We start from the raw sequence: 18,477 nt of genomic DNA, 5'->3' as shown, positions 1-18,477 counted from the left end.
AATACATTTGTTTATTTACACAAGATAAATGTTTATCACATTTAATTGTCATGTTTCTGTAAAATATTAATTGAGTTAGCTGTTAGCTACTTTGCATTAGATTTAGTGCTATTTCTCCCTAGGGACACCTAGCTGAACAATATCAAGCATTCAGTTGCATCCTAGTAACTTCATTTTATATTTGACTCTAGATTGAGCATTCTTAATCCTTATTTCGAACATTTAGTGCAGTTATTGTGGAAGACATTCTGTGCTCTATACTACTGTAACTGAAAACATGTATTTTTGTGTTTGTTGCAGTTTCACACTGTGATTCAAGTAAATTTCCAAAACGGCACCCTGCTTCCCATGGAGTTATTTGAATGAGTGTTTAGCTAACTGTATAGCTGGATAACGGCTACTTTACATTTAGCGAGCCCAGTATATCACCCTTTCAAAACAATAAAATAGTGGGAAAAAGGGAATTTTTTATAAAGACCCCATGTAACAATACTGCCCTACAAAGACAAAACTCAGTAACTATGCCAACGGTAAAACTGAGAAAAATGGCTTTAAAATATGTTTGCTAACCAGCCAGATATGTTGTAGGTAGGTAAGTGATAATGCACTGATGTATCATCTTTATATCAAATAATTTTTATGCATATCAACCATGACCACTGATTTGACCTATGACCCCTTAAATGCAGATACTGCACCCTGCCTTTGTATGACCTTAAACAACTATATGGGCAATGCAAAGGCAAAGTGCAGTATCTACAATCTAAATGTGTTAATCCAACTTTATTGTTGTTTTTCTGTTTGATGGAAACCGTTTGAGAGTTCTAATTACTGTACTATCCAACTGTATTTAATGGTTTATATAGTTATGTTTTCATGTTTTAAATGTTGTATTGTAGTAACCCTCAAGCATTTTTTTACCAAAAGGTAAGGACTATTTCATTGCGCAGAATGTTTATACTTAAACAAATGTTTGACTTTGTGCAGAATCTACAATCTAAATGTGTTTATCCAACTTTCTTGTTGTTTTTCTGTTCGGCTTTGTATGGTCATTTATTTGACTTTGGGGTCATAGGTCAAATCAGTGTTCATGGTTGATATGCATAAATAATTACTTCATAATAAGATAATAAATCAGGGTATTATCACGTATCTACCTACAACATATTTGGCTGGACAGCAAATAAACTTTAAAGCCATTTTTATCAGTTTCATAGTGGAACAAAGCCAAAGTGCCTTGGTTTGCCTTGGTTTTTACTTGGATTTTGTACTTACTGAATATTTCACACGCCATTTTCCCTGAAACAGAACATAATTGAATCAGGATACTTTGTCACAAGATAAAACAGATACTAAAAAGCCTGATTTCAGTCTTAATTAAATGTTGACCAAAAGTGTAGTTACTGCATTTTGCCTTTGTACGACAGAATATCAACAGGTGATATGGTTTTTTAAACTCTTTTTGGGGGGATTATGGTGACGTAATAAAATAAAAAAAGACTTAGTTCTAGTTCCCCCGACAGATGGGTTGTGTGCAAAAATTTGTGTAATCCACAGTGCTGTGGTGTCTTCATATATTTCTATGACCCTCTGATGTACAGTGCTTTAAGAAAGTATTCACACCCCTTGACTTTTAAAAAATGTTGTGTTACAGCCTGAATTTGAAATGGATTAAATTTAGATTTTTTTTGTCACTGGCCTACAAACCATACTCCATGAAGTCAAAGTGGAATTGTTTTTATTTATTTATTTGTATTATTAAAATTAAAAGCTGAAATGTCTTGATTCAATAAGTTTTCAACCCCTTCGTTATGGCAAGCCTAAATAAATTCAGGAGTAAAAATGTGCTTAGCAAGTCACATAAGTTGTATGAACTCACTCTGTGTGCAATAAACACCCTACACTGTGATTGGTAGCACAGTGTGTGTGTGTGTGTGTGTGTGTGTGTGTGTGTGTGTGTGTGTGTGTGTGTGTGTGTGTGTGTGTGTGTGTGTGTGTGTGTGTGTGTGTGTGTGTGTGTGTGTGTGTGTATCTTTCATTATGATTAAACCATGCTGTTGCGACAAAATACAATTTGCTCATAACAACTTTCCTATAGAGATTAAATCTGTATAGGAAATAGCAAGCTGCTCTATCCGCACTGATTGGTCAAGTAAGAGAAAAAATGAACAATGTGGAAGGTGTTTTCTGACCTTCCAAAGAGATCCATTATTTTCCAGAGAATGCATAGAACCCCGAATTGATTATCCCTTTTATACCATGGCTATAATTCAACACATTTGCCACTAGAAATGTGTCAATTTGCCAGTAGAAATGTGTTCAACATCAACTGAAGTAGCTAACAACTTTATTCGAGAGCTACAGTAGTCGCTGTGGTAACGAAACAACCAGACTTGCTAGTTTAGCTAACCAAACCATCAGTCCAAGCTTGCTATAGTGAAAATCGACTTCAACATTACCAATAACGTTTTAAATTCGACATGCTCTGGAATGCCCTTTCAGAGAATAAGAAACAAGTATTCAACAATACCATGGTATAAGAGTGTTTAACAAGACCTTTTCGTCCACCCCCCAGCGATCTCGGGGTCACCACTGTCTCCCCTCCGCCACTCACAGACCCCCTCGCCCATGGATCAAGAGGACCTCAACATCCTGGACGACGCCATCTTAATGAGCACGGTGGCTGAGCCCTCCCAACAGACCGAGCTCTCCCAACAGATACAGATGGAGCCACCCCACCGGCAGGATGGAGGTGGAGCCACCGCCTCCACCTCCAACCTGCAGCTACTGACAGGGGTCTGTATGTGAAGAAGGCTGAGCGCCAACTTGACCAGGAGGAGAACTACCGGTGGCTGGCGCAGCCCATCTTCCAACAGACGGCTCTGCTCATCAGAGGTGTGCTCGATGGGCTGGTGACGGACGGGACCCTGGGGCCCAAGCAATACGCCTACCTGGTGGGAACCATGCTGGCCAAGACCAGGAATCTCTACCTCTTGCCGAAAATCCACTAGGTGCCCCACGAGGTGACCCCCGGCAGACCCATCGAGTACGACTGTGGCAGCGAAACCTATGGTGTGTCGGAGTGGATAGACGCCTACCTACGCCCGCTGGCAACGAGGCACGACAGCTACATCAAGGACACAATGGACTTCCTGGACAAGGTGGCAGCAACCAAGGTGGGCGCCGGCGACTTCCTGTTTACCATGGACGTGGACAGCCTCTACACCAACATCGAAGTTGGACACGGCCTGGCCACAGTCAACGCTCACCTCAAGCGCCACCCTCAGGACAGCAGACCGGACAAGCAACTGCTGCGGCTGTTAGAGATCTCGCTCATCCGCAATGACTTCGAGTTAAATAGAAACATCTACCTGCAGGTCAAAGGAGTGGCCATGGGAAAGCAATTCAACCCCACCTTCGCTAACATCTACCTGGCGGAATGGAAAGCCACCGTGTTCCCCCTGTGCGCTCTCCGACCCTCACGCTTCTACCTCTTCGTGGACGATGAGATGGGTGTCTGGCACTACGGGAGGGAGGTCTTTCCAATGGTTCGCATGAACGCTGAATGCGCACCACGCGTCCATCCACCTCACCTACCGACTGGACGGGCAGCAAGTGGACTTCCTCGACACCACCACACAAAAGGAATCCCACTTCTCCCGTGCAGGCCGGCCAGCTGGAAATCAAAATGCACTTCAAGCCCACCGACACCCACGCCCTCCTACATGCCGCCAGCTACCACCCTCACCACACGTGCAGTGGGATACTCAAGTCAACTACCTCGCTAATTGTCTCTAAAAACATGTTTTCACTTTGTCATTATGGGGTATAGTGTGTAACAAACCCAGCGCAATGTTCAATCTAAGCGCTGGGTGGTAGTTTTATAGGTTCAGGGGTATGTCAGAAATATTTTTGCTATTTTCACAAGCACAATTATCAGTGCAGACGCTGGCGCGAAAGGGCTGAACTTTGATGAAATTACAATTTGTGGGTGTGTTGAGGCTTGGACCCTAACTGGCCATTCAGAACATGCTCCATGGATAAATACGTGGTTGCTTCAAGTTGTGTATTTATGGTCTTTTATGTATTGCATTAGAATCAACTCAAATCCATGTTAGTCTAAATCAATGTTAGTCTGTTAAAGTTTGTTAGATGGTGGTCCTGTGTGGCTCAGTTGGTAGAGCATGGTGTTTCCAACACCAGGGTTGTGGGTTCAATTCCCACGGGGGACCAGTACGGGGAAAAAAATGCATGGAATGTATGCATTCACTACTGCAAGTCACTCTGGATAAGAGCGTCTGCTAAATGACTAAAATGTAAATGTTAAACAGCTTACAGAAACAAAAATAGCAAAATATAGACCTATACCATCTTTGCTAAATATGTTAACTTGAAGCTGTTTGCAGTCCACATTGTTCTAAGTAATTGCATTGCTTCAATGTGGAAATATATACATAAAATTCCCACTGATATAGGTGCTAGGCCTACTGTAAATTGCATTATGGCTGAGCATAGTTATGCCAAATGTGGTCAATAAACAAGACTAAATTCACTTAAAAGAGCAAATAATTTAAATAAAATTCTAAACAAAACAACAATTTGTTTTCAATAAGCTATGTCTAAATACACTTACAGTACAGGCACCATAATTGCTTCATATTGGCATATAATATTAAAACAACGCACACTATGGAGGCTTTTACACACATCAAAACTTTTCACAGTAGCTGGACAAAGATCCAATATCAATAGAAAGGGAGAATTTCCACTCACCTTTATACTGCTCCCAAGTAGGCCTAAATTTTATGAACATAATCGGAACCATTTTACAGATCAGATCGCATTCGCACATCTCCAGAAGTTGCATTGCCAGAGCGTCATGGACGTTGTCACCATAAAACCAGCAAGGTGAATCATTCTCATAAGTTTGGTTGACATTTATTTTAAACTAAAAACAAGTAATCTGTTGTTTTTTAAGAACAACAACAATACATACAATAACATGTAATTATATCATAAAATAAAACCATCAGGATAAAAAAGACACGCATTGCTGTTGAACTAGTGTTATGGGTGTGTAAGGGAGGCGAAGTCAGGTGCAGGAGAGTAGTGTGTAGTAACAGGCGCACTTTATTCCGTTCCAAAAACAGAATACAATAAACGTGACCAAAACGCGGAACATGAACAAAATACAGGCACGTGGTAAAATACCCACATAACATACAACAATATCACACAAATACATGGAGGGGAAGAGAGGACTAAATACATGCAGTGTGATTAGGGAATGAAAACCAGATGTGTATGGAACAAGACAAAACAAATGGATATATGAAAAATGGAGCGGCGATGGCTAGAAAGCCGGTGACGTCGATCACCGAACGCCGCCCGAACAATGAGAGGAGCCGACTTCGGCGGAAGTCATGACAGTACCCCCCCCTGATGCGCGGCTCCAGCGGCACTCCGACACTGGCCTCAGGGACGACCCGGAGGGCGAGGCGCAGGGCGATCCAGCCGGCGACGGTGAAACTCCCTCAGCAGTTCGGGGTCCAACACATCTGCAACCGGGACCCAGCACCTCTCCTCCGGACCGTACCCCTCCCACTCCACGAGGTACTGAAGGCCCCCTGCCCGACGTCTCAAATCCAGGATGGAATGAATGGAGTACGCCGGGGCCCCCTCGATGTTCAGAGGGTGCGTAGGAACCTCCTGCACCTCAGATTCCTGGAGCGGACCAGCCACCACCGGCCTGAGGAGAGACACATGGAACGAGGGGTTAATACGGTAATCAGAGGGAAGCTGTAAACTGTAACACACCTCGTTCACCCTCCTCAGGACTTTGAATGGCCCCACAAACCGCAGACCCAGCTTCCGGCAGAGTAGGCGGAGGGGCAGGTTTCGGGTTGAGAGCCAGACCTGGTCCCCCGGTGCGAACACTGTGGTCTCACTGCAGTGACGGTCCGCGCTGGTCTTTTGGCAAAGAGCGGCTCGCTGAAGGTGAACATGGGCAGCCTCTCATGTCTCCAACGCGCGCCAGAACCAGTCGTCCACCGCAGGAGCCTCAGTCTGACCCTGATGCCACGGCGCCAGAACCGGCTGGTACCCCAATACGCACTGAAAGGGGGAGAGGTTAGTGGAGGAGTGGCGAAGCGAGTTCTGCGCCATCTCGGCCCAGGGCACGAACGCTGCCCACTCCCCCGGCCGGTCCTGGCAATAGGACCGCAGAAACCTGCCCACATCCTGGTTGACTTTCTCTACCTGCCCGTTACTCTCGGGGTGAAAACCCGAGGTAAGGCTGATTGAGACCCCCAGACGTTCCATGAACACCTTCCAGACTCTCGACTTGAACTGGGGACCCCGATCAGACATTATATCCTCAGGCACCCCGTAGTGCCGGAAGACATGAGAAAACAGGGCTTCCGCAGTCCGTAGTGCCGTAGGAAGACTGGGCAGAGGGAGGAGACGACAGGACTTAAAGAAATGATCCACAACGACCAGGATCGTAGTGTTTCCCTGTGAAAGAGGAAGACCGGTTAAAAAATCCACCGACAGGTGTGACCAAGGTCCTTGTGGAACGGGTAAGGGGTGTAGCTTACCTCTGGGCAGGTGTCTTGGAGCCTTACACTGGGCACACACCGAGCAGGAGGAAACATAAACACTCACATCCTTAGCCAAGTTGGGCCACCAGTACTTCCCAGTCAGACAGCGCACCATCCGACCGATCCCCGGATGACCAGAGGAGGGTGACGTGTGGGCCCAATAGATCAACTGGTCACGGACAGCAGACGGAACGTACATACGCCCGATGGGACACTGGGGGGGAGCGGGCTCTGTACGCAACGCCTGCTCAATATCGGTGTCCAGCTCCCACATGGCCGGTGCTACCAGGCAAGAGGCCGGGAGTATGGGAGTCTGATCCATGGGCCGCTCCTCTGTGTCATACAGCCGGGACAGTGCGTCTGCCTTCATATTTTGGTAACCTGGTCTGTAGGACAGGGTAAACACAAAACGGGTAAAGAACATGGCCCACCTTGCCTGACGAGGATTCAGTCTCCTCGCTGCCCGGATGTACTCCAGGTTGTGGTGGTCAGTCCAGATGAGGAAAGGGTGTTTAGCCCCCTTAAGCCACTGTCTCCACGCCTACAACGCTTTAACCACAGGCAACCGCTCCCGATGCCCCACATCACAGTTCCGCTCCGCCGGGCTGAGCTTCTTCGAGAAGAAAGCACAGGGGCGGAGTTTCGGTGATGTACCCGAGCGCTGTGAGAGCACGGCTCCTATCCCACCTCCACTATGAACGCCAAAGAGGGATCCGGATGGGCCAGCACGGGAGCCGAAGTAAACAGAGCTCTCAGCTTCCCAAAAGCCCTGTCCGCCTCAGCCGACCACTGCAACCGTACAGGACCCCCCTTCAGCAGTGAGGTAATGGGAGCCTCTATCTGACCAAAACCCCGGATAAATCTCCGGTAGTAATTGGAAAACCCTAAATATCGCTGCACCTCCTTTACCAAGGTGGGAGTTGGCCAATTACACTCGGCAGCAATGCGGTCACTCTCCATCTCCACACCTGATGTGGAAATGTGATACCCAAGGAAGGAGACGGCCTGCTGAAAGAACAGGCATTTCTCTGCCTTGACGTACAGGTCGTGCTCCAACAGTCGTCCATGTACCCTGCGCACCAAGGACACATGCTCGGCGCATGTAGCGGAGTATATCAGAATGTCATCGATATACACCACTACACCCTGCCCGTGCAGGTCCCTGAAAATCCTGTCTACAAAGGATTGGAAAACTGATGGAGCATTCATCAACCCGTACAGCATGACGAGGTACTCATAATGCCCTGAGGTGGTATGCTGTCTTCCACTTGTCTCCCTCCCGGATATGCAGCAGGTTATACGCAATCCTGAGATCCAGTTTCATGAAGAAGCGTGCCCCATGCATTTATTTACTCAATCGCCGGGGCGATAAGAGGTAGCGGGTAACTGTACCTCACAGTGATTTGATTGAGACCTCTATAGTCAATGCACGGGCGTAGACCTCCATCCTTCTTCTCCACAAAAAAGAAACTCAAGGAGGCGAGTGAAGTGGAGGACCGAATGTACCCTGATGCAGGGATTCAGAGACATATGTCTCCATAGCCACCATCTCCGCTTGCGACAGGGGATACACGTGACTCCTGGGAAGCGCAGCGTCTGCCAGGAGATTTATCGCACAATCCCCCCGTTGATGAGGTGGTAATTGAGTCGCCTTCTTTTTACAGAAGGCGAGAGTCAAATCAGCATATTCTGAGGGGATGCGACGGTGGAGACCTGGTCTGGACTTTCCACCGTGGTAGCACCAACGGAAACTCCTACACACCTCCCTGAGCACTCTCGCGACCAACCTGTGAGAGCCCTCTGTTGTCAGGAAATAGTGGGGTTATGATGAGCCAACCAGGGAAGACCTAGTACCACGGGAAACGCAGGACAGTCAATGAGGAAGAGACTGATCTTCTCCTCGTGACCCCCCTGCATCTCCATGGTCAGGGAGATGGTGGCTTCCCTGATTAGCCCAGACCCTAATGGTTGACTATCCAGAGCGTGAACCGGGAAAGGTCTAACTACAGGAATAATGGGGATCCCTAAACTAAGGGCTAACGCTCTGTCGATAAAATTCCCATCTGCGCCTGAATCGACGAGGACCTTATGCTGGGAATGCGGGGAAAACTCAGGGAAACAAACAGGTGGTCAACAGAGGACTCTGGATGAGTGTGGTGCAGATTCACCTGGGGTGACGCCAGAGTGCCCTGCCTGTGGCCTCGACTCCCAGAGGGACCGACACATTTACATTTACATTTACATTTACATTTAAGTCATTTAGCAGACGCTCTTATCCAGAGCGACTTACAAAATGGTGCATTCACCTTATGATATCCAGTGGAACAACCACTTTACAATAGTGCATCTAAATCTTTTAAGACACGGCACCGACCGGCAGTGTGCCCTCTGCGGCCACAGATGGGGCACGTGATGGCCCCTCCTCCAGCCTCCCTACACGCAGCCCCTCCACCGGAGCGGGGGTGCTGGAAGATGGCACTGACAGAGCCCCCTCTGGACGTCCGCGGGTAACCAGCAGGTTATCCAAACAGATGGACAAATCCAACAGTTGGTCAAAGGAGATGGTGGCATCCCTGCAGGCCAGCTCATGTTGGATGTCCTCTCGCAGGCTGCACCGATAGTGGTCGATGAAGGCCCTGTCATTCCAGCCTGCTCCAGCAGCCAAGGTCCGGAATTCCAGGGCGAATTCCTGGGCGCTCCTCATCCCCTGCCTCAAATGGAAGAGCCGTTCCCCCGCCGTTCTACTTTGGGTGGATGGTCGAAGACGGCCCGGAAGCGACGGGTGAACTCTTCGAGGTGGTCCAACGCCGTGTCTCCTTCTCCCCACACAGCGTTTGCCCACTCCAGAGCTCTCCCCGAGAGGCATGACAAGAGGGCAGACACTCTTTCCCTTCCCGAGGGAGCTCGATACACAGTGGCCAGGTAGAGGTCCAGTTGTAACAGGAATCCCTGGCACTGTGCTGCCGTCCCATCATACTCCCTGTGAAGGGAGAGACGCATCCCACTGGGACTGGCTCCAGACGGGACGGGTAGAGGTGACCCCGGTTGCGCTGGTCGAGGCACTGGAGAGACTTCCTTTCTCTCCCAGCGGTCCATAGTCCGGACAACGCGATCCATCATGGCACCAAGATGATGTAACATAGCAGAATGTTCCTGGATGCACTCCTTGACTCCTCTAACCGGGGTACCTGCTCCTGCTGACTCCATGGGTGGTGTGATATTCTGTTACGAGTGTGTAAGGGAGGCGAAGTCAGGTGCAGGAGAGTAGTGTGTAGTAACAGGCGCACTTTATTCCATTCCAAAAACGACAGCACAGAATACAATAAACGTGACCAAAACACGGAACATGAACAAAATACAGGCGCGTGGTAAAATACCCACATAACATACAACAATATCACACAAAGACATGGAGGGGGACAGAGGACTAAATACATGCAGTGTGATTAGGGAATGAAAACCAGGTGTGTATGGAACAAGACAAAACAAATGGAAATATGAAAAATGGAGCGGCGATGGCTAGAAAGCCGGTGACGTCGGTCGCTGAACACCGCCGGAACAAGGAGAGGATCCGACTTCGGCGGAAGTCGTGACAATGAGCCTTTGTTATAGTAGGCCTAAGGGAGGTCTTGGGTTTTGAACATATGAAACGGAAAACAAGCCATTTTTACAAGTTACAGAATATGTCTACATTCTCATATCTCATTTCATGATGGGCATGGACAAGTAGAAATGCCGTAGAAATGTGTTAATTTGCCGGTAGAAATGTGTTGAACATCCACTGAAGTAGCAAGTAAGTTTTTCTAGAGAGCTACAGTATTTTATTTATTTTTTGTATTTTTTTGTATTCAATTTTTTTTTAGGGGATGGATCAGCGTTAATATTGCAGATAGATAGTTGCTTCCATTACAGTAATTGTCTGTATCATTTCAAATCCCCCATAGATTTTTGGGGTAAAGATACACTGCTGTTCAAAAGTTTGGGGTCACATAGAAATGTCCATGTTTTTGAAAGAAAAGCACATTTTTTGTCCATTAAAATAACATCAAATTGATCAGAAATACAGTGTAGACATTGTTAATGGGGCGGCAGGTATGTGGTTACCTAGTGGTTAGAGCGTTGGACCTGTAACGTTAGAGCGTTGGACCTGTAACCAGAAGGTTTCTAGAGCCAATGCCCAAGCTGACATGGTAAAAATCGTTGTTCTGCCCCTGAACAAGGGAGTTATCCTGTTGGGGCTCGGGGGCAGTATTGAGACATTTTGAAAAAAATATGTGCCCATTTTTAACTGCCTCCTACACCAACTCAGAAGCTAGGATATGCATATTATTAACACATTCGGATAGAAAACACTCTGAATTTTCTAAAACAGTTTGAATGGTGTCTGTAAGTATAACAAAACTCATATTGCAGGCAAAAACCTGTGAAAAATAGATCCAAAAAAATGTGAATTTTGTGACTGTACTATTTAGTGTCATTGTTTTATAGATACCATAGTGAGAAAGGATTCATTTCGCAACACCTACGGCTTCCACTAGATGTCAACGATCTTTATAAAGTTGTTTGAAGCGTCTATGATAAACAGAGAGCAAATTAGAATGCAAGGAAGTTGACATGTCATCACTTCATTTTTTTGCGCCTGCGCATAAATCTGAGAAGCGTGAGTTTGTCATCATTGTTTATCTAGACATAGGATAGGTTGTGTGAAAATATTACTGATGTTTAACGTTAAAAATGGACCAAAAGATTAATGCTAAACAAGGTTTGACATGTTTGAACGAACGTAAATAGATTATTTACTAGGTTTTTTTAGCTTTTCGGCGTGATTTTACACCCCCCCCCCACCACGTTTTGTGGGAGCATAATGAACGCTAAGTACTTGGTGTTATTTGGACATAAATTATTAACTTTGTCAAAAGAAACCACATTTGTTCCGGACCTTGGATATCCTGGCAGTGCCTTCTGATGGAGATAATCAAAGGTAAGGGGATATTTACAATGTTATTATCGATATTAGATGATGCTAACTGTATAGCATAGCTTATTGTTCTTAGCATAGCACCCCGTTTATTGCAAAATGTGATTTCCCAGTAAAGTTATTTTGAGATCTGGCCATTCGGTAGCAATTACGAGATGATAATATATTATTCTTTGAATGACAATATTATAATTTACCAATGTTTTCGAATAGTAATTTTGTTATGTTCACCGGAAGCATTTCAGAGAAGAAAAAATCTGAATTTCACGCTACTGTAAAATGCTGTTTTTGGATATAAATATGAACTTGATGGAACAAAAAATGCATGTATTGTATAACATAATGTCCTAGGAGTGTCATCTGATGGAGATTGACAAAGGTTAGTGCATAATTCTAGCTGGTTTCTGCTTTTGGTGACGCCTGACTTTGAATTGAAAATGGATGTTTGTACTTTTGTGGCTATGTACTGTCCTAACATAATCTAACTTTATGCTTTTGCCGTAAAGCCTCTTTGAAAATCGAACAATGTGGTTAGATTAAGGAGATGTTTATCTTTTAAATTGGGTAAAATAGTTGATTGTTTGAGAAATTGAAATTATTAGATTTTTGATGTTTTGAATTTCCAGCCTTGTTAGCAATCCCGACTCGGGGTTCATTGCTAACCTGTAGCCCCAACAGGTTAACCCCCTGTTCTTAGGCTGTCATTGTAAATAAGAATGTGTTCTTAACTGACTTGTCTAGTTAAATAAAAAAAATTAAAATGACTATTGTAGCTGGAAACGGCTGATTGTTAATGGAATATCGACAGCTGAAGTCGGAAGTTTGCTAACAGGAGTGATGGTTGATTTCTTCCTGACCCAACGCTCTAACCACTAGGCTACCTGCCGCCCCTAATCCAAGTATGTCATTTTAAAAGTCTAATTTATCATTAGAAAACCCTTTTGCAATTATGTTTGCGTAGCTGAAAACTGTTCTGATTAAAGAAGCAATAAAACTGACCTTCTTTAGACTAGTTGAGTATCTGGAGCATCAGCATTTGTCGTTTCGATAACTGCCTCAAAATGGCTAGAAACAAAGAACTTTCTTCTGAAACTCGTCAGTCTATTCTTGTTCTAGTCTATTCCATGCGAGAAATTGCCAAGAAACTGAAGATCTCGTACAACGCTGTGTACTACTCCCTTCACAGAACTGCGCAAACCTGCTCTAACCAGAATAGAAAGAGGAGTGCAAAACTGAGCAAGAGGACAAGTACATTAGAGTGTCTAATTTGAGAAACAGACCCTAACAAGTCCTCAACTGGCAGCTTCATTAAATAGTACCCACAAAACTCCAGTCTCAATGTCAACAGTGAAGAGGCGACTCCGGGGTGCTGGCCTTCTACTATTTAATGAAGCTGCCAGTTGAGGACTTGTGAGGCGTCTGTTTCTCAAACTAGACACTCTCATATACTTGCCTCCCAATCCTCTTTCTTTTCTGGTTAGAGGCAGTTTGCACTGTTCTGTGAAGGGAGTAGTACACAGCGTTGGCACAGCTGTCAATCTTTTTGTCCTTAAATGAGATACAGTAGTTGCTGTGGTAACCAAACAAACAGACTTGCTAGTTTAACTAACCAAACCATCAGTCCAAGCTTGCTATAAGGAAAATAAACTTCAACAATACCAATAATGTTTTAAATTACACTTTAAGAATGAACTATCGACATTGAGTTTGACCGTGCTGATATAATGTGAGTAATAGCGATATAATGCATGCACTAGAATGCCCTTCAAGCAAATAAGAAACGAATATTCAACAATGTCATGGTATAATAATGTTTAACATGATTTTTTAATGACTACTACATCTCTGTACATACAATTATCTTTAACTTCTTAGTGATCCCTTCACGCGATTTGACAACACCCAGTGAAATAGCAGCGCGCCAAATTCAAAAACATAAATACTCATAATAACAATTCATAAATAATACAAGTGTTATACACCGGTTTAAAGATGAACTTCTTGTTAATCCAGCCAGAGTGTCAGATTTCAAAAAGGCTTTACGGCAAAAGTAAACCATGCTATTATCTGAGGACAGCACCCCATCAAACATACACATGAAAATCATAATTCAACCCGCCAGGCACAACACAAAAGTCAGAAATAGCATATAATTCATGCCTTACCTTTGAAGACCTTCTTCTGTTGGCACTCCAATATGTCCATTAAATATCACAAATGGTCCTTTTGTTCAATTAATTCTGTCGTTATATGCCCAAAATGTCCATTTATTTGGCTCATTTGATTCTGAAAATACACCGGTTCCAACTCGCGCAACCTGACTACAAAGTATCTAATAAGTTACCTGTAAACTTGATCCAGACATTTCAAACAACTTGCCTAATACAGGACGAAAACAAAGTGGAGCGTGCTTTCAGGTCATGCGCCTCTAACAAACAGTACACTTCACTCGTCCCTCGTTCTGAACAGCCTTACTTCTTCATTTCTCAAAGGAAAAGCATCAACCAATTTCTAAAGACTGTTGACATCCAGTGGAAGCGATATGAACTGCAAGCAAGTGCCTTAGAAATCTAGATTCCCATTGAAACCTATTGAAAAGAGAGTGACCTCAAAATGTATTTTTCCTGGATGGTTTGTCCTCGGTTTTTCGCCTGCCAAATAAGTTCTGTTATACTCACAGACATCATTCAAACAGTTTTAGAAACTTCAGAGTGTTTCCTATCCAACTCTGCTAATAATATGCATATCCTAGCTTCTGGGCCTGAGTAGCAGGCAGTTTACTTTGAGCACACTTTTCATCCGGACGTGAAAATACCGCCCCCTAGCCCAAAGAAGTACCTCAGTCAAGCAGTGAATTTCAGCGACAGGTTCAACCACAAAGACCAGAGAGATTTTCGAATGTCTCACAAAGAAGGGCACATATTGGTAGATGGGTAAAAAATAACAAAAGCAGATATTTGAATTTCCATTTGAGCTGGGTGTATTGATACCCAGTCAATACAAAGATACCGGTGTCATTCCTAACTCAGTTGCTTGAGAGGAAGGAAACCGTAGCATCTGCACCCAATCTGGACACCTTCCGACACTGGACAACAACTCGCTACCAGGAATGGACGGCGAAGCCATCGGAAGCAGAAAACTTGGCACCTGACGTGGAGTGACAGTCCCAAACAGGAGCCGCCTCCTAACCGGGGATCGCCCACCTCACTTGTCCCCACGCAAGAGGAACACCCTTTCCCTAACCCTAACACTACCCTAAACCAAATCCTAACCTTAATCTAAGCCTAACCCTAACCCTGGCCCTACCCTAACCCTAATGAATGGATGGAACCCACGCTCAGGAGGAACCCACAACACATCTACTTAACCATCGTACCCCATAACCAACTTGCCAGACGCGGGTGGCTGGCATGCCGGCGATGGCATGGGCTGGATAACTTTTGAGGCAATTACAGGATGTACACAAGACCACACTCTTCACCCCTGGGCTGGTTGTGCCTGGAGTCCCCGGCGCTCCTGCTCGGCAAGCGGAGTGGTATCCCTCCCCCTTGTATCCACACTATGGATAAAAGGGTGAATACAGTGGGCGGGTGTAGGACAACGGATGCTACAATGCTCAAGGGATGGAACCACCACCTTCACTCAAGACCCCACTCTACAGTCCTGGGCTGGTTGTGCCCGGAACCCCATGGCGCTCCTGCTCGGCAAGCGGAGTGCCCCTCCACCCCAGTCTCTGCACAGCTTGAAGGTGTCAGATCAACCCTGTGGATTCATAACCAAAACATAACCTGGCCAGACTCTTGGATGTTGTGCGCCTGGGGGCCCAGACACGGTCATCCCCAGCATCGTTCAATTGCACCGAACGGAACCTCCACCAAACGGAACCTCCACTAAAAGGAACCACCGCTCAACGGATAGAAAGGCGACTGCAATGGGCAGGTGTTGAATAACACGTGCTACAACAACACACAGGGGATGGAACCACCATCTTTACTCAAGACCCCACTCACACGGAATCCTCCACTCTACGGATACAAGGTGGACCACAATGGACAGGTGTGGAACAATGGGTGCTGGTACAACAACACAAAAGGGATGGAATCACCACCTTCGCACCAGCCAGAGGAGTGGCTAAGACGGGCAGGTGGCCAACACTCGACAACGCAATGGAACTACCACCCTTACTCTAGCCAAAGGAGTGGCTACTACGGGTGGGTGACCAACACTCGACAACGGCTGGACACACAGCCCAACAGGAGAACCAACTACGACACATGGTGGGTCAACACAGGGTGTTAAACACAACAACGGAGGTGTCTATGGTGGATTTGAGTGGTTGGATGATAACAACAGGGAAAGAGGTTAAGGGTGGTGATTTGGAACCGGAGCTCAGTAGACACCTTTCATTAGAATGGGGCCACACACACAACAGAACCTCAACACATCACCAAGAGGCCAAAATAATGAGGACCCATCCAGTTAAGTATTGTTCGAACAAGTGTGCCCACCCCAGGTAAGTATCTTCTTAGCACGGGTGGCACACTAAACGAACAGATGACTCACAGGTAGCGACCATTCACCAAACAGAGGACAAGGTGCACAGCTATGGAGATCCCATGGGACCACAAAACACCTCACAGAGGCTGCCCCCTGGGCTAGTTAGAACCCCACGTGGTCTGACTACTGCCTCCAACACTTACGGAGTCTGTCGCTAACCCACACTACGGGTCGGAACCAAAAGAACACAGCAGGAGTACATTGGAAGCCAAGTTAGAAGACATTGTGAGGTTGCCAAACACCTCACAGAGGCTTCCCCTTGGGCTGGTTAGAACCCCACAAGGGTGGACCACTGCCTCCAACAGGTCCTGAGCCTGTCGCTACCTCACAACGGGAGTCTGAACCAAAAGAACACAGCAGGAGTACATCGCTCCCAAATCACTATAGACAGACCAATAGGAAAATGATGGTCAAGGCACCCAACTTAGAAGACATGATGAGGCCGCAAAACACCTCACAGAGACTGCCCCTTTGGCTTGTCAGAACCCCACAAGGGTTGAAAACTGCCTCCAACCCTCCTGGAGTCTGTCACAACGGGAATCGGAACCAAAAGAACACAGCAGGGAGTACAACGCTCCCAACCGCTATATACAAGTCAATGGGAAAACGAAGGACAAGGCCCACAATTAAGGAGACCTGTGGGGCCCGGAAAACACCTCACAGAGACCTCCCCGGGGTAGTTACAACCACACAAGGGTCGACAACTGCCTCCAACAACCCTGGAACCTGTCGCTACCTCTTGACACAATCCGGACCCAAAGGAACACAGCAGGAGAATAATGCTCTCCATTGGAAACAACATCATAGGCTAGCACCGTTGAAGCTAATGGCACTTATTCTCCAGCAAGGCCGGGATCCCCTAATCACCTGATCTCCAATTGACATTGACCACCCGATCAGGTGACAGCAAGGGAGTTGGAACCTGATTGGACGAATCGGCCCCACTGCATAGCAACTGAATGGACCAATAGGAACGGTCTGCGCCACACCCACCAGCCCTATATAAGCAGCACACCTCTCCACTCCCCTCATGAATTTGTAGAGGGACAGCCAGACAACGGATCTCTGCTTCTAAAGACAGCTACGAATTAAGAAGAATACTCAAGACAGCAAGAACAGCTGAAGCACCACCACTACATCCACACACACACACACACACACTCTCTTTTAGTCGGGAACGGCTCATTCCGGTACCATTGTTTTTGTAACTTTCTGCATTTTTTTGTCTTCCCTGCCACTTGTGGAAGCCGAATAGGCAGAAACGCATCGTGCCTGGGACCTTTCTAGAGCCGGTGTGATGCCGTAAGAAATGTAGGTTCTGCCTGGACTCTTCGGAAAGGTAACCTTTTGTCTACCCCCCTTTTCTCTCACTCCTTAATTTGAGTTTTACAGAGTACTTCGGTCATGACGGCGAGGGACCACACACTACAGAGCCGGTCTCTGGGCACTTAAATGCACTCCACGCCCCTCACGGACCCCACCTGCGCTACAGCTACGACCTGACTGTTAATCTGTTACCTGAGACGACGCTATGAGAGAACACCAGATGCTTCCCCCGGTTTACAATGAGCTACTCGACCATCAGTCTCCCGCATGAGACCACGCACAGGGAGACCGCCGGATGCTTCTCCCGGTCGGCAATCAACCACTACTACCAGACTACCAGGCTCCCGCCGGAGCCAACGTGCTGAGGAAACACTGGAAGCTTCTCCCGGTCGAAGCACGGAGCAACACGCTGCAACCACTACCGGATCCATCACCCAGATATGGATAATGACCTGACAACCGGACCAGGTAACTCTGGACGCCGGCAACTCCCACCTTCAACACTCTCTACACGATGAGGGATGCCACGACACCTTCCACCTGGACTACTACGACACGGACATGAGTGTAACATGGAGACATGATGAGGGAGACATGACGAGGGAGCACCTCCTCCCCCCCTCCCCAGTGCAAGGACCAAGAGGGATAGCACCGAGGCTGCAAGTCCGGTAGCACACCCGACACCCTCCAGAGCACACCCACATCACCAGTGGCTTCCCCTTCCCTTCCCCTTTCAGCGCGGGGCAGCCAGGGACAGTGGGGAGGCGACAGCCTCCAACACATACCCTACGCCTCTGAAAGCGCACTGCCAACCCTATGAGGTTACCTCTCCTTCCCCTCCCTCTTCCAACAGACACCCTACGGTCGGCAGGCATGGAGCAGACGCCTCAAGTCAAATGCACCGGACATGACACTGGACGCGACCCGGAGGCAGGAGATCACAATGGCGGATGGACTACAGACCAACGATCCGAAACACAGTAAGGCCGAGTCAGTAGCCACCTTCTTCTTCCACCC

The 18,477-nt window shown here is 46.6% G+C and overlaps 1 protein-coding gene across 11 annotated transcripts in view; it reads right to left on the bottom strand.

Moving 5' to 3' along the window:
* obsl1b (obscurin like cytoskeletal adaptor 1b) overlaps positions 1 to 18,477 on the bottom strand; it is a 101,282-nt gene that overhangs the window by 8,481 nt on the left and 74,324 nt on the right. For 10 of the 11 annotated variants that reach the window (XR_001323161.2, XM_014163888.2, XM_014163889.2 and 7 more), the window contains one exon: positions 1,276 to 1,299. The exons of the other annotated variant lie outside the window; for it this stretch is intronic. Coding sequence is in view for 9 of the 10 variants with exons in the window: in XM_014163888.2 (XP_014019363.1) it covers positions 1,276 to 1,299 (24 nt within the window). In the remaining variant the exon portion in view is untranslated. The remainder of the gene's footprint in view (positions 1 to 1,275; positions 1,300 to 18,477) is intronic. 11 annotated transcript variants of the gene reach the window in all.

The sequence above is a fragment of the Salmo salar genome, chromosome ssa21, assembly GCF_905237065.1.
Source record: "Salmo salar chromosome ssa21, Ssal_v3.1, whole genome shotgun sequence".
NCBI classification, from domain to species: Eukaryota; Metazoa; Chordata; class Actinopteri; order Salmoniformes; family Salmonidae; genus Salmo; species Salmo salar.
Note: the sequence above shows the minus strand (reverse complement) of the source record. Positions and strands in the feature narration are given on the sequence as shown.